Genomic DNA, 14,542 nt, shown 5'->3' on the forward strand with positions numbered 1-14,542 from the left:
CTGAAGCAGGGGGTGGCGATGCTGTTTGCTGTGTGGCGGGGTAGCGCCGGGAATGGATGAAGGCAAGCAAGTATGAATACGTACATGTTTGTATATGTTTATGTCTGTGTATGTATATGTTGATATGTATATGTATGTATATATGCGCGTACGGGCGTTTATGTATACATATGTGTATATGAGCGGATAGGCCATTCTTCGTGTTTCCTGGCGCTACCTCGCTAAGGAACGATTAAGTATAATATATATATATATATATATATATATATATATATATATATATATATATATATATATATATATATATATATATATATTCCTATGAGTCCACGGGGGAAATGAAACACGGTAAGTTGCCAAGTGCACTTTCGTGTCATAATCACATCATCAGGGGAGACACAGAAATATAACAGTCACTTGATATACAACGAAGACACGTAGCTGGGACGAGAGGCCATTTGGTAAACAAATGGCCCACCATGACCACTAACCCTATGATGGGCAAGGTAGAGATATCTGTTTGACCCTAGGGTAAGGGAGATGATAAGAGAGGGGGTCAGGTGATTACGATAGGTAAGACGGATGTCACTTGTTTACCCTATGGGAAAAAAATGATTGGTGGGGCATTAGGGAATGTGATGGGTAAGGAGGTGGTCTACCTTTGGGTAAGGAGGTCATACAAGAGGCATTAGGTAATGTGATGGGTAAGACGGAATCATGTGCATTCCCTAGGGTCAAGTGTTGGGTAAAGCCCCCAGGTGTTGGGTAAGGCCCCCAGGTGTTGGGTAAAGCCCCCAGGTGTTGGGTAAGGCCCCCAGGTGTTGAGTAAGGCCCCCAGGTGTTGGGTAAAGCCCCCAGGTGTTGGGTAAGGCCCCCAGGTGTTGGGTAAAGCCCCCAGGTGTTGGGTAAGGCCCCCAGGTGTTGGGTAAAGCCCCCAGGTGTTGAGTAAGGTCCCAAGTATTGAGTAAGGCCTCAAGGTGTTGGGTAAGGCCCCAAGGTGTTGGGTAAGGCCCCCAGGTGTTAGGTAAGGTCCCAGGTATTGGGTAAGGCCCCAGGTGTTAGGTAAGGCCCCCAGGTGTTGGGTAAGGCCCCCAGGTATTGGGTAACGCTGTGGGTAAGGAAGATAGAATGAGTCATATCAGATAAGAGATAACGGGTCATTTACCTTTCCCTCGACCTGTAAGGTAGGGTAAGGTCAAATGTTAAGCCCCGTGGCTAAAGTGGTGGTGTTATGGTTGGGCGGGAGGTTGTTAATCCTAACTGTTATAACTGCTTAATTACTCATGCTTTGTGCTGAGATAAGGCAATGATAAGACGTATCTTTTAAACCTGCCCCCTCCCCTCCCCCCTCCCCCTCCCCTTCTCTCCCCTCCCCCCTTCCCTCCCCCTCCCCTCCCCTCCCCTTCCCTCCCCTCCCCCTCCCCCCTCCCCTCCCCGTCCCCTTCCCTCCCCTCCCCCCCCCTCCCCTCCCCCTCCCCTTCCTCCCCCTCCCCTTCCCTCCCCCTCCCCCTTCCCTCCCCTCCCCCCTTCCCTCCCCCTTCCCTCCCCTCCCCTTCCCTCCCCCTCCCCTCCCCCTTCCAAGAGTGATTGTGATATTCTCTCTCTCTCTCTCTCTCTCTCTCTCTCTCTCTCTCTCTCTCTCTCTCTCTCTCTCAGGGAAGGATGAAGAGCTGGGGTTGACTGTGGGCTGATCAACAGCTGTTCCTCAGCTTGGTAACGCGTCACCACATAACCGTGTGTGACACTCGTGACACAGCACACCCCAGCTGTTCCTCAGCTTGGTAACGCGTCACCACCTAACCGTGTGTGACACAGCACACCCCAGCTGTTCCTCAGCTTGGTAACACGCAGCCGTGACGCAGCTAATGCGGTAACAGGCGCAGGAGGAGGCCCCCCCCCCTCCCTCCTGTGGCCTTATCTCAAGTGAGGTTCGCTTATCTGTGGCGAGTCCTGATAAGGCCAGCTTACTGTACCCCCAGCACACACACACACACACACACACACACACACACACACACACTCACACACACACACACACACACACACACACACACACACACACACACACACACATACACACACACACACACACACACACACACACACACACACACACACACACACACACACACTCACACATACACACACACACACACACACACTCACACATACACACACACACACACTCACACATACACACACACACACACACACACACACACACACACACACACACACTCACACACACACACTCACACATACACACACACACACACACACACACACACACACACACACACACACACACACACACACACACACACACACACACACACACACACACACACACACACACACACACATACACACGCGCGCGCGTGCCACCCTAACAGTTACCTCAAACGCACCAAGAACAGCACAGCAACAGGTAACAGTACACAACAGGTAACAGTACATAACAGGTGTCAACAGTACACAACAGGTAACAGTACATAACAGGTGCCAACAGTACATAACAGGTGTCAACAGTACATAACAGGTGTCAACAGTACATAACAGGTGTCAACAGTACATAACAGGTGTCAACAGTACATAACAGGTGCCAACAGTACATAACAGGTGTCAACAGTACATAACAGGTGTCAACAGTACATAACAGGTGTCAACAGTACATAACAGGTGTCAACAGTACATAACAGGTGTCAACAGTACATAACAGGTGTCAACGGTACATAACAGGTGCCAGCAGTACATAACAGGTGTCAACAGTACATAACAGGTGTCAACAGTACATAACAGGTGTCAACAGTACATAACAGGTGTCAACAGTACATAACAGGTGTCAACAGTACATAACAGGTGTCAACAGTACATAACAGGTGTCAACAGTACATAACAGGTGTCAACAGTACATAACAGGTGTCAACAGTACATAACAGGTGTCAGCAGCACCAACAAGTAACGGGAGAGGGCGACACCAGTGGCCAAATGTCAACAAGCAGTTTGGTTAAGCTCCCTTAAGGCCAGTCTGAGAACGACCAGTTAAGTCGTTCTGGACGAAGCCAGTTAGTGTGTGTGTGTGTGTGTAAACGCTGAAGATTAAAAAGTATTGGACATGCATGTTTTATGGTCTTTTTGGTATTTCATGCATAGTTTCTTTTTTGGGTTCGTGTATATATACACATTAAAGTTTGATAGAAACTGTGTGTATATATATATATATATATATATATATATATATATTGGAAAGGATCACAGTTGAGCGCTTGATCAAGTATATTCTTATGAGTCCACGGGAGAAATGAAACACTATAAGTTCCCAAGTGCACTTTCGTGTCATAATCACATCGTCATGGGAGACACAAGAGAGAAATATAATAGTCACTTGATATACAACGAAGAGACGTAGCTGGGACGAGAGGCCATTTACATATATATATTTTGTTACGTGTTTTACTACATAGAATTATGTATTATGAATTGTCTATACTAAGCTTTCTATATCTGATCTATATATTTGAAACAGCTTTGGTAACAGCAAATGGTATTTAGCTGTATAGATTTCCTTTTTGTGTGTAATTACATGAAATGTTGTTATAGTGAATTAGGCTGTTAGAATAGGAGGGAAGATGGAGGGAGTGTGGTGGGGATAAACCCTCCACTCTCATAGGAGGGAAGATGGAGGGAAGAACATAGAAGATGGAGGGACATAGACCCTCCACTCACAGGAGGGAACATAGTAGGAGGGACACTGAACCCTCCACTCCCAGGAGGGAACATAGTAGGAGGGACACTGAACCCTCCACTCACACAGGAGGGAACATAGTAGGAGGGACACTGAACCCTCCACTCTCAGGAGGGAACATAGTAGGAGGGACACTGAACCCTCCACTCACAGGAGGGAAGATGGAGGGAGTGTTCATACCTGCGACTGTCCACTAATGGTTCTCTCTCTCTCTCTCTCTTCCCCCGCCGCCGCCGCCTCACCACCCAGGCAGAAGATAACTTCGCCCAAATGGAATCGGTTCAAAGGTCTCAAACTGCGCTGGAAGGACAAGATCCGCCTGAACAACGTCATCTGGAGATGTTGGCACATGCAATGTGAGTCTGGTCCTCCCACCACACACCTGTTGATGTTGGCACATGTAGTGTGAGTCTGGTCACCACACCACACACCTGTTGATGTTGGCACATGTAGTGTGAGTGTGGCCCCCCCTCCCCCTTGTTGATGTTGGCACATGCAATGTGAGTCTGGTCCTCCCACCACACACCTGTTGATGTTGGCACATGTAGTGTGAGTCTGGTCACCACACCACACACCTGTTGATGTTGGCACATGTAGTGTGAGTGTGGCCCCCCCTCCCCCTTGTTGATGTTGGCACATGTAGTGTGAGTGTGGCCCCCCCACCCCCTTGTTGATGTTGGCACATGTAGTGTGAGTGTGGCCCCCCCTCCCCCTTGTTGATGTTGGCACATATAGTGTGAGTGTGGCCCCCCCTCCCCCTTGTTGATGTTGGCACATATAGTGTGAGTGTGGCCCCCCCCTCCCCCTTGTTGATGTTGGCACATATAGTGTGAGTGTGGCCCCCCCTCCCCCTTGTTGATGTTGGCACATATAGTGTGAGTGTGGCCCCCCCTCCCCCTTGTTGATGTTGGCACATGTAGTGTGAGTGTGGCCCCCCCTCCCCCTTGTTGATGTTGGCACATATAGTGTGAGTGTGGCCCCCCACCCCCTTGTTGATGTTGGCACATATAGTGTGAGTGTGGCCCCCCCACCCCCTTGTTGATGTTGGCACATGTAGTGTGAGTGTGGCCCCCACCACACACCTGTTGATGTTGGCACATGTAGTGTGAGTGTGGCCCCCCCACCCCCTTGTTGATGTTGGCACATGTAGTGTGAGTGTGGCCCCCCCACCCCCTTGTTTATGTTGGCACATGTAGTGTGAGTGTGGCCCCCCCACCCCCTTGTTGATGTTGGCACATGTAGTGTGAGTGTGGCCCCCCCACCCCCTTGTTGATGTTGGCACATATAGTGTGAGTGTGGCCCCCCCACCCCCTTGTTGATGTTGGCACATGTAGTGTGAGTGTGGCCCCCCCACCCCCTTGTTGATGTTGGCACATGTAGTGTGAGTGTGGCCCCCCCTCCCCCTTGTTGATGTTGGCACATATAGTGTGAGTGTGGCCCCCCCTCCCCCTTGTTGATGTTGGCACATATAGTGTGAGTGTGGCCCCCCCTCCCCCTTGTTGATGTTGGCACATGTAGTGTGAGTGTGGCCCCTACCCCCTTGTTGATGTTGGCACATATAGTGTGAGTGTGGCATCTCGGAGGTCAACGTAGAATCATGTCTTAAACACGTCTCATTCTGATCATTGATGTTATCCTCATTCGGGGTCAGTGAGGGTTGACCCTCACAGGTCAACACAGGACAACCCACTGACCTTTTGTGGGCAAGACAAACACACGAATTGGGTCAAGTCGCCGAGAACCTACATAGCCCTACATGCGCGCTGCTGCTGCTCCACCACATCAAGAGAAAATGGTATGATGTTGATAGAGAGAAAGAAGGAAGAGCGGTGAAAGAAGTGAAAGCCGCATGGTGAAGGCAGAGACAGGAGGGGATCGCGGGACTGGTCATAAGAAGGAAGAGACAGGATATGCGTCAGTTGACCTCCCGTCCAACATGGCAAGGGTTGAGTGGATCTGTAGATTGGACAGAGGTAATTTCTCGTGAAGATCAAGAGATAGTTTGATGAAGACTGACATGGAAATAAGACTTGACAGCTCTGGACCATGGAAATATGGTTGACAGGTCTGGACCATGGAAATATGGTTGACAGGTCTGGACCATGGAAATATGGTTGACAGGTCTGGACCATGGAAATATGGTTGACAGCTCTGGACCATGGAAATATGGTTGACAGGTCTGGACCATGGAAATATGGTTGACAGGTCTGGACCATGGAAATATGGTTGACAGGTCTGGACCATGGAAATATGGTTGACAGCTCTGGACCATGGAAATATGGTTGACAGGTCTGGACCATGGAAATATGGTTGACAGGTCTGGACCATGGAAATATGGTTGACAGGTCTGGACCATGGAAATATGGTTGACAGGTCTGGACCATGGAAATATGGTTGACAGGTCTGGACCATGGAAATATGGTTGACAGGTCTGGACCATGGAAATATGGTTGACAGGTCTGGACCATGGAAATATGGTTGACAGGTCTGGACCATGGAAATATGGTTGACAGGTCTGGACCAGAAGCCCAACACTTTACGAAATAAGTGTTGCCAAAATCCATGGAGGCAGGTCCTCCCCCAGCATGACACCAGTCTTCAACTGTTCCACACTGGCCTTTTGCCTTTGAAGTTCCTGATGGAGAGGTCTGATGATTGGGTAAAAGGGGGATGAGATAAGAGGGGATTAGACACGGTGGGGGGGAGGGGGGGCTGATGATCCTATGTGGCCCGTGTGGTCCCACTGAGTGGAGGGGGGGAGGGTTGGGGGGGTCAACAACTCCACGACGACCCCTCCCTGCCTCAACTCGGACCTGTCGTTACATACAATGTTACGATATGTCAAGATTGTAAATGGCCAGCACGTGTGTGTGTGTGTGTGTGTGTGTGTCCAAGTGTGAGAGGTTGTGGAAGATTGTGGACGGTGGAGGCAACATGATGTGTTACATGGCCTTTTACTCCATAGACCTTATCGTAGGAGAGAGAGAGAGAGAGTTGGTCCTCTAGTTACGTCTGGGACGAGGCCAAGGTTACGATGGTCGTATGTGTGTGTGTGTGTGTATGTGTGTGTGTGTGTGTGTGTATGTGTGTGTGTGTGTATGTGTGTGTGTGTGTGTGTGTGTGTGTGTGTGTTCAGGACAGGTACACCTTGTGGCCACATAACGAACAGCTTCGCAGGGTTTAATCATAAGCTCTTGCCACACTGTCTGCCTATTTGCAGCGTGTTTTTGTTTTGCCTCCTAATTACAGCTGGGAGACTTCTAATTGGTGCATGCGTCAGCACCACCCATCCGGAGGTCTAAACGAGGATGAATCCATCACAGTTTGATCTGAATTCCACCCAGAAGGCCCCCTCCCCCATACATGTATTTGGCTTCAGAGAGATACATGTTGTTTTCTGGTGATGATGGAAAATCCATTTGTGACCTCCCTGAATCGTATTTGCGCTACCGCCCACAGGATAAGCCTGGGGTGCACAAGTCAGGATCTGGACTTCACTGACGCATTTGACGAGGCCCTTCTCTCATCCTCGCACCCCCCCCCCTCAAGCCGTCCAGATGTAACCATCATAGCCACCTGGGTTGTGGTAACGGTAAGAAAAAGTTAACAGAAGACCTGGATCGTCCGTACCAAAGTTATGTGTCAATAAGAATTAAAAACAATATGGTACAAGCAGGATAACAGTGCAGAAGGCAGCTCCCTACCCACCGCTCCCTCCGGCTCAACTGCCGGCAAGATAATTATATGGACAAACAAGAATCTCATTAAGACACTTAGATTTGCCGGGAGGCTGTAATGTTGTGGCCTCTCAGTACAATATGGCCTGGTAGATAATATGATAAGATTGTACTCAGACGTGGCCTTACAGTACAATATGGCCATAGGATTGTACTCAGACGTGGCCTCTCAGTACAATATGGCCTGGTAGATAATGTGATAAGATTGTACTCTGACGTCATCTGGGATGATGATTTATCTCTTAAAGGCACTGAAGCTGTCAGGGCACTACCATATGACCATTGGAAACAGTCCTTCCTGGTGGATGGAGGAGGTGTTGTTAGACTCGTCCTCCCTCGCCCCCCGCCTGGCACGAGCAAACTGTTGTGTTTTGCCTGCTCGACGTCGCTCACCGTGGCAGCCGGAGATGGTTATCTGCCGGGCTGGGTCTCGGGTGTGACGTGAACCTCCTGTGATGCTGTGTGTACGTTCTTATTTGACCTTAACGTCGGGCGGGTATGTACACCCGGCAAAAGAATGATCTTCCCAGATGGGTCGAATGGATTGGAAAATGAACGATACGACTCCCTTTTTGCCTCGTTAGAGTTAGTAAGCGAGAGTTAGATTTTAATAATCATCGCCGCTGTTCATAAATGTGTAGTCGGTACTTTCGAAATATGAAATAGACTGAGATGGGAAAACAATGGTTTGAAAATAGTCCACCCAACACTCGCCTAGGTTGATGAACGAACTGTGGAGCAATTGATTTGTGTGGGAAAACCCCGCCTTGAGCATTTGTCGAAGTCCTTCGTCCGTTGCGTCATATTTTATCGTCCAATACAAGAATATTACGATATTTTTGTGTTGTTGTGGTGGACTTGCATCACGAACTTCCCTCTACTGATGGGCCTCCTTGTGCGCGTGTGTGTATGTGTGTGTGTGAGTGTGTGTGTGTGTGTGTGTGTGTGTGTGTGTGTTTCAACAGTTAGGCATTATTATCTTGTGTTGCAGTCCACAATGGTTGATTGGAATCGTTGCAACACATTTGTTGTTCTTATTGCCGCCCTTGGTGTTGTGTTTCATGCAGTCTTATGTTGGCGTTTGTGGTGACTTGTGTTGCGTCTTGGCCGTGCATGTGTTGAGTATATATGCGACACTTTCATGATGTGTTCCAACACCCGGATAGTGTTGAGTGGTGTGTTGCGTGTTGTGTACTGTACACTAGTAGTGTTGAGTGATGTGTTGTGTACTGTACCCTGTGAGTGATGTGTTGCGTGCTGTGTACTGTACCCTGTGAGTGATGTGTTGCGTGTTGTGTACTGTACCCTGTGAGTGATGTGTTGTGTACTGTACCCTGTGAGTGATGTGTTGCGTGTTGTGTACTGTACCCTGTGAGTGATGTGTTGCGTGTTGTGTACTGTACCCTGTGAGTGATGTGTTGCGTGTTGTGTACTGTACCCTGTGAGTGATGTGTTGTGTACTGTACCCTGTGAGTGATGTGTTGCGTGTTGTGTACTGTGCCCTGGTAGTGTTGCCTACTAATGTGTTGCTTCTTGTGTTTCAGTTATTAGAAAGAAGAGGATGACTGTGTGTCAGTTCGCCTTAGATGTGGACATCCACAACAGGCCCGAGGTAGGTAGAGACCCCACCTGAGCTTGTCCTCACCGCGGACCATCCTAGTGTGGACAGGTGGTCCGTTAGGGTAGACAGGCCAGACCCCCGCAAGACACTGCGGGTCTTGTGTCCTCACCGCGGACCGTCCTTGTGTGGACAGGTGGTCCGTTAGGGTAGACAGACCAGACCCCCGCTAGACACATGCGGGTCTTATGATGATGATGCTGGGAGGAGGCACAAGGGAAGGCCAATCACGAAGACCAACCCCCCTTCACCTCGGACCCCCACCACGATAGCCTTTGTGATTATCCGGGGGGTCTCTGAGTATTTCAGCAGTCCCAGGGGTAGGGTGGTCCTCTCCTGGGGGGTCTCTGCGTATATCAGCCCCCCGGGGAGGGAAGGGGGGTGGTCCTCTCTGGGGGGGTGTCTGCGTATCTCAGTCCCCTGGGGAGGGAGGGGGTGTTCTGTCCTCCCCCATGGCGTGAGGCCTTGCGTATATTGTTGATCCAGAGGGAGAGGTGGAGGTGTGTTGCGTATATTGTTGATCCAGAGGGAGAGGTGGAGGTGTGTTGCGTATACTGTTGATCCAGAGGGAGAGGTGGAGGTGTGTTGCGTATACTGTTGATCCAGAGGGAGAGGTGGAGGTGTGTTGCGTATATTGTTGATCCAGAGGGAGAGGTGGAGGTGTGTTGCGTATACTGTTGATCCAGAGGGAGAGGTGGAGGTGTGTTGCGTAGAGACAGTTAGGGGCAGTGGGCTTCTGAAGGTGCAGGAGGAACTCCACAAAGACGTGGGTAAGGCCCGCGCCCCCAGCTCCTGGGGTGGGTGACGACCGCCTGGTTGCGCCTGGGTTGCATGAGGCCCGCGGGGGCGTGGCCGTGTGAAGCGTCAAGAGTTACGTAAAAAGGGGGGGGGGGGCGGATGTGACCCAATCAGGTCTCCAGCTGTAAGATGGTCCTTCGTGGGGGGGGGGGTCACCAGGTCGTCACAGGTGTTATGAAACCAGCAGGGCGTCGTAACATTGCGTCACCAGGTCGTCACAGGTGTTATGTAACCAGCAGGGCGTCGTAACATTGCGTCACCAGGTCGTCACAGGTGTTATGTAACCAGCAGGGCGTCGTAACATTGCGTCACCAGGTCGTCACAGGTGTTATGTAACCAGCAGGGCGTCGTAACATTGCGTCACGTAGGTTCCCTAAACCTGTCGAGAATTTCGAGCCAGTGTGGGCGTGTGTTTGTGGGGGGGGGGCGCGTGTGTGTATGTGTGGGGGGCGTGTGTATGTGTGGGGGGCGTATGTGTGGGGGGGCGCGTGTGTGTATGTGGGGGCGTGTGTATGTGTGGGGAGAGTATGTGTGGGGGGCGTGTGTGTGTGGGGGGTATGTGTGTGAGGGGCTTGTGTGTGGGGGGGCATGTGTGTGGAGGGGCTTGTGTGTGGAGGGGCGTGTGTGTGGGGGGGGCGGGGCGTGTGTTTGCGTCGCCGTCATTAGCCGTCACTGTCGGGTGGGACTCGCCCACGTCACATCCCCCCCCCCCAGGACAGTCACACTGGGATGTGGGATGTGGGATGGGGGGGAGGAGGGGATGTATGGGATGGGATATACCCACAAGGGTACATACTTTCCCACCTTTCCCCTGTGGGTGATACAGAGGTCTTCCCTGGGGGGCGGAGGGAGGAGGACATGAGTGGGTTGGGTTATGAGAGGGCCCTCGGGGTGGGACATGAGTGGGTTGGGTTATGAGAGGGCCCTCGGAGTGGGACATGAGTGGGTTGGGTTATGAGAGGGCCCCCGGGGTGGGACATGAGTGGGTTGGGTTATGAGAGGGCCCCCGGGGTGGGACATGAGTGGGTTGGGTTATGAGAGGGCCCTCGGGGTGGGACATGAGTGGGTTGGGTTATGAGAGGAGGTATTTTGGGTCTCGGAAAAGTAATAATTATATGCATTGAATTAATTTGTGAATTAATTAGTATGTTTGTGAATTAATTAGTATGTTTGTGAATTAATTAGTATGTTTGTGAATTAATTAGTATGTTTGTGAATTAATTAGTATGTTTGTGAATTAATTAGTATGTTTGTGAATTAATTAGTATGTTAATGAGTGAATTCATTAGGGTTGAGGAGTGTGAGGGAAGCGAGCGCAACTCCTCATTCACACACACACTCGCCATCTTGAGGAGGAGGAGGAAGGCTGTGTGCATGACTCTGTTTCGCGTACCTTCTCCTCCAAAGTTGTTGCAGGGTGTTTCCCCCCCACACGTGTGGTGCGCAGGGGGCGTGGGGGAGGGAGTGTGTGGGAGGCTGCATGCATAAGGCCTTAGAGGTCCGTCTCCTCCCCATCTCCAAACGGGGCGAACACACACACACACACCCCCATCTCTGAGAGGTTCGTGTGTACGACACACAGTTTCATATCTCCTCCTCCAAAGCTGCTGGGTTTTCTTCCCGCTACTGACCCACACACACACACACACACACACACCCACACCTCCCCACCACACTTCCCCACACACATGGTGTGTGGGGGAGGAGGAAGTGTGGGGGCTGCCCACAGAGACGGGTAGGATTGTCACACCAACATGGATAGGGTACGCTGGGTCCGAACTCCTCTTCCTCCCTCCACCACTGCCTTGCCTTGGTCCTCCGTGGTCCAACACATGGGTACCACCCACCCGCGGGGCGTCACTCGCATACCACGTTATAATTATCTCTCGGGCTTGATCGCCGTTTCCCCCGCCTGAGCGGGTAGCGCCAGGGAAGCAGACGGGAGAAAAGGGGCCCACCACATCCGCTCATACTCAGTCGCTGTCTGTGTGTGATGCACCGAAACCACAGCTCCCTTTCCACATCCAGGCCCCACACAACTTTCCATGGTTTACCCCAGACGCTTCACATGCCCTGGTTCAGTCCATTGACAGCACGTCGACCCCGGTATATCACATCGTTCCAATTCTCTATATCCCGTGCACCCCTCTCACCCTCCTGCATGTTCAGGCCCCGATCGCTACCTAGTGTAGTACACTAGGTAGTACAGGCCCAGGGTGTAGTACACTAGGTAGTACAGGCTCAGGGTGTAGTACACTAGGTAGTACAGGCCCTGGGTGTAGTACACTAGGTAGCACAGGCCCAGGGTGTAGTACACTAGGTAGTACAGGCCCAGGGTGTAGTACACTAGGTAGCACAGACCCAGGGTGTAGTACACTAGGTAGTACAGGCCCAGGGTGTAGTACACTAGGTAGTACAGGCCCTGGGTGTAGTACACTAGGTAGCACAGGCCCAGGGTGTAGTACACTAGGTAGTACAGGCCCTGGGTGTAGTACACTAGGTAGTACAGGCCCAGGGTGTAGTACACTAGGTAGTACAGGCCCTGGGTGTAGTACACTAGGTAGTACAGGCCCAGGGTGTAGTACACTAGGTAGTACAGGCCCTGGGTGTAGTACACTAGGTAGTACAGGCCAATCCCACGGGGACAAGATTGACGTGGTGAAACACTCACACGTCCGTCCAGCGAGATGATGTGTTTACGAAGGTGGTCCGTGTGAAGATGATGTGTTTACGAAGGTGGTCCGTGTGAAGATGATGTGTTTACGAAGGTGGTCCGTGTGAAGATGATGTGTTTACGAAGGTGGTCCGTGTGAAGATGATGTGTTTACGAAGGTGGTCCGTGTGAAGATGATGTGTTTACGAAGGTGGTCCGTGTGAAGATGATGTGTTTACGAAGGTGGTCCGTGTGAAGGTGATGTGTTTACGAAGGTGGTCCGTGTGAAGATGATGTGTTTACGATGGTGGTCCGTGTGAAGGTGATGTGTTTACGATGGTGGTCCGTGTGAAGGTGATGTGTTTACGATGGTGGTCCGTGTGAAGGTGAGGGCGGGAGTAACATGACCCCGTGTGGGAAGATGTCACGTCGTCGTCATCATCATCATCTCACACGTCCAGACGACATGTGTCGTGTCCACTGAATCCTCATGACGTCACTTCCCCTCAGGCGATGCGTCCGCTCGAAAGCCACATCCGCTCACACACACACACACACACACACACACACACACACACACACACACACACACACACACACACACACACACACACACACACCATCCCTCCTCCTCCTTCCCCATTCATACGACGCACCCATTTTAACCCCCTTCCCTTCCCCTCTGGGATAGACAGTATTGTTGACCCACACTGTCGATTCTGCAAAACACGCGCCTTCCCCCCCCCCCCCCTTTCCCAGTCCCTCCCCTTCCCCCGTCACACACACACACGCACAGTGTGTGACGCCGCTCTGGTCCGTCGCTACAGATGTTGGGGGGGGGGGGGGAAGAAGGGTGTGGGTGGCCTTGGGGGAGGAGGGGGGGAGTATATTGGGTGTGTATGTGTTGGGGCGCTTGTGGGAGGGAGGGGGTATGGGGATGGTGGGGGGTTGGGGGGGACTTGTGCTCAGACTGCGGGACATAATAAAACAAGCGACCTTGAAGGGTTGGGGAGGAGGTGGTGGGGAGGAGGTGGGGGGGTTGGTACAGTGGCCCCTGGGGGGGGGGGGACTACGTCGCATCTACGTCTTGACGAGAATATTCCACCCCCCCCCCCACCCCCACCCCCAGACACACACACACACACACACACACACACACACGTGCTGGTTTGAGTTGGGGGGTGGGGTCGTTAGGCCTGCTAGTAGGTCATTCTAGTCGTTCTAGGGGGTTGTTAGTGCTGCGGGTCGTTCTAGGTGGGTCGTTAGGGCAGTAGGTTGTTGTAGGTGGGTCGTTAGGGTACTGGGTCGTTTTAGGGGGTCGTTAGGGCACTAGGTCGTTTAAGGGGGTCGTTAGGGCCGCAGGTCGTTCTACATGGGTCGTTAGGGCACTAGGTCGTTTAAGGGGGTCGTTAGGGCCGCAGGTCGTTCTACATGGGTCGTTAGGGCACTAGGTCGTTCTAGTCGTCATATGTGATTGTTATGCGGATGTGGATAGTGGAAGACCCTGTGTGTGTGTGTGGATATGGGAAGTGGAAGACCCTGTGTGTGTGTCTGGATGTGGAAAGTGGAAGACCCTGTGTGTGTGTGTGGATATGGATCGTGGAAGACCCTGTGTGTGTGTGTGTGTGTGTGTGTGTGTGTGTGGATGTGGTAGAGGGATACGGAGAATGATGTGTTGTGGAGGAGAACGCTTGTTTGTTTGTGATGGTGTTTGTCTGTAGTGTTGATGTTTGTCTGTGGGGTCAGGCATGGCCGTCTAGCACAGTGGCCCGTGTCAGGGGGAGAACTGGCGAATCAAATACCTCCCGACACACACACACACACACACACACACACACACACACACACCGGTGGTTAGATAAGGCCACAGAGATAAAGCGCCCCCCCCCCACCCCACCTTAACGACCCACAGATAACCACCACACCCGTATGGCCTGTGTGGTGGAAGGAGGCAGGAGAAAGATCTGTGGCGGACGTAGATGTAGCCGTTG

The 14,542-nt window shown here is 51.6% G+C and overlaps 1 protein-coding gene across 7 annotated transcripts in view; it reads left to right on the plus strand.

The window, feature by feature from the left end:
• Mondo (MLX interacting protein mondo) overlaps positions 1 to 14,542 on the plus strand; it is a 137,689-nt gene that overhangs the window by 46,195 nt on the left and 76,952 nt on the right. For 6 of the 7 annotated variants that reach the window (XM_071685069.1, XM_071685073.1, XM_071685072.1 and 3 more), the window contains exons 2-3: positions 3,995 to 4,101; positions 9,027 to 9,094. In XM_071685069.1, coding sequence (XP_071541170.1) covers positions 3,995 to 4,101; positions 9,027 to 9,094 — 175 coding nt within the window. Of the gene's footprint in view, positions 1 to 3,994; positions 4,102 to 4,233; positions 4,246 to 9,026; positions 9,095 to 14,542 lie in introns of those variants that run through there. The other variant, XM_071685076.1, reaches the window with a different exon arrangement.

The sequence above is a fragment of the Panulirus ornatus genome, chromosome 39, assembly GCF_036320965.1.
Source record: "Panulirus ornatus isolate Po-2019 chromosome 39, ASM3632096v1, whole genome shotgun sequence".
In the NCBI taxonomy this organism is placed as follows: Eukaryota; Metazoa; Arthropoda; class Malacostraca; order Decapoda; family Palinuridae; genus Panulirus; species Panulirus ornatus.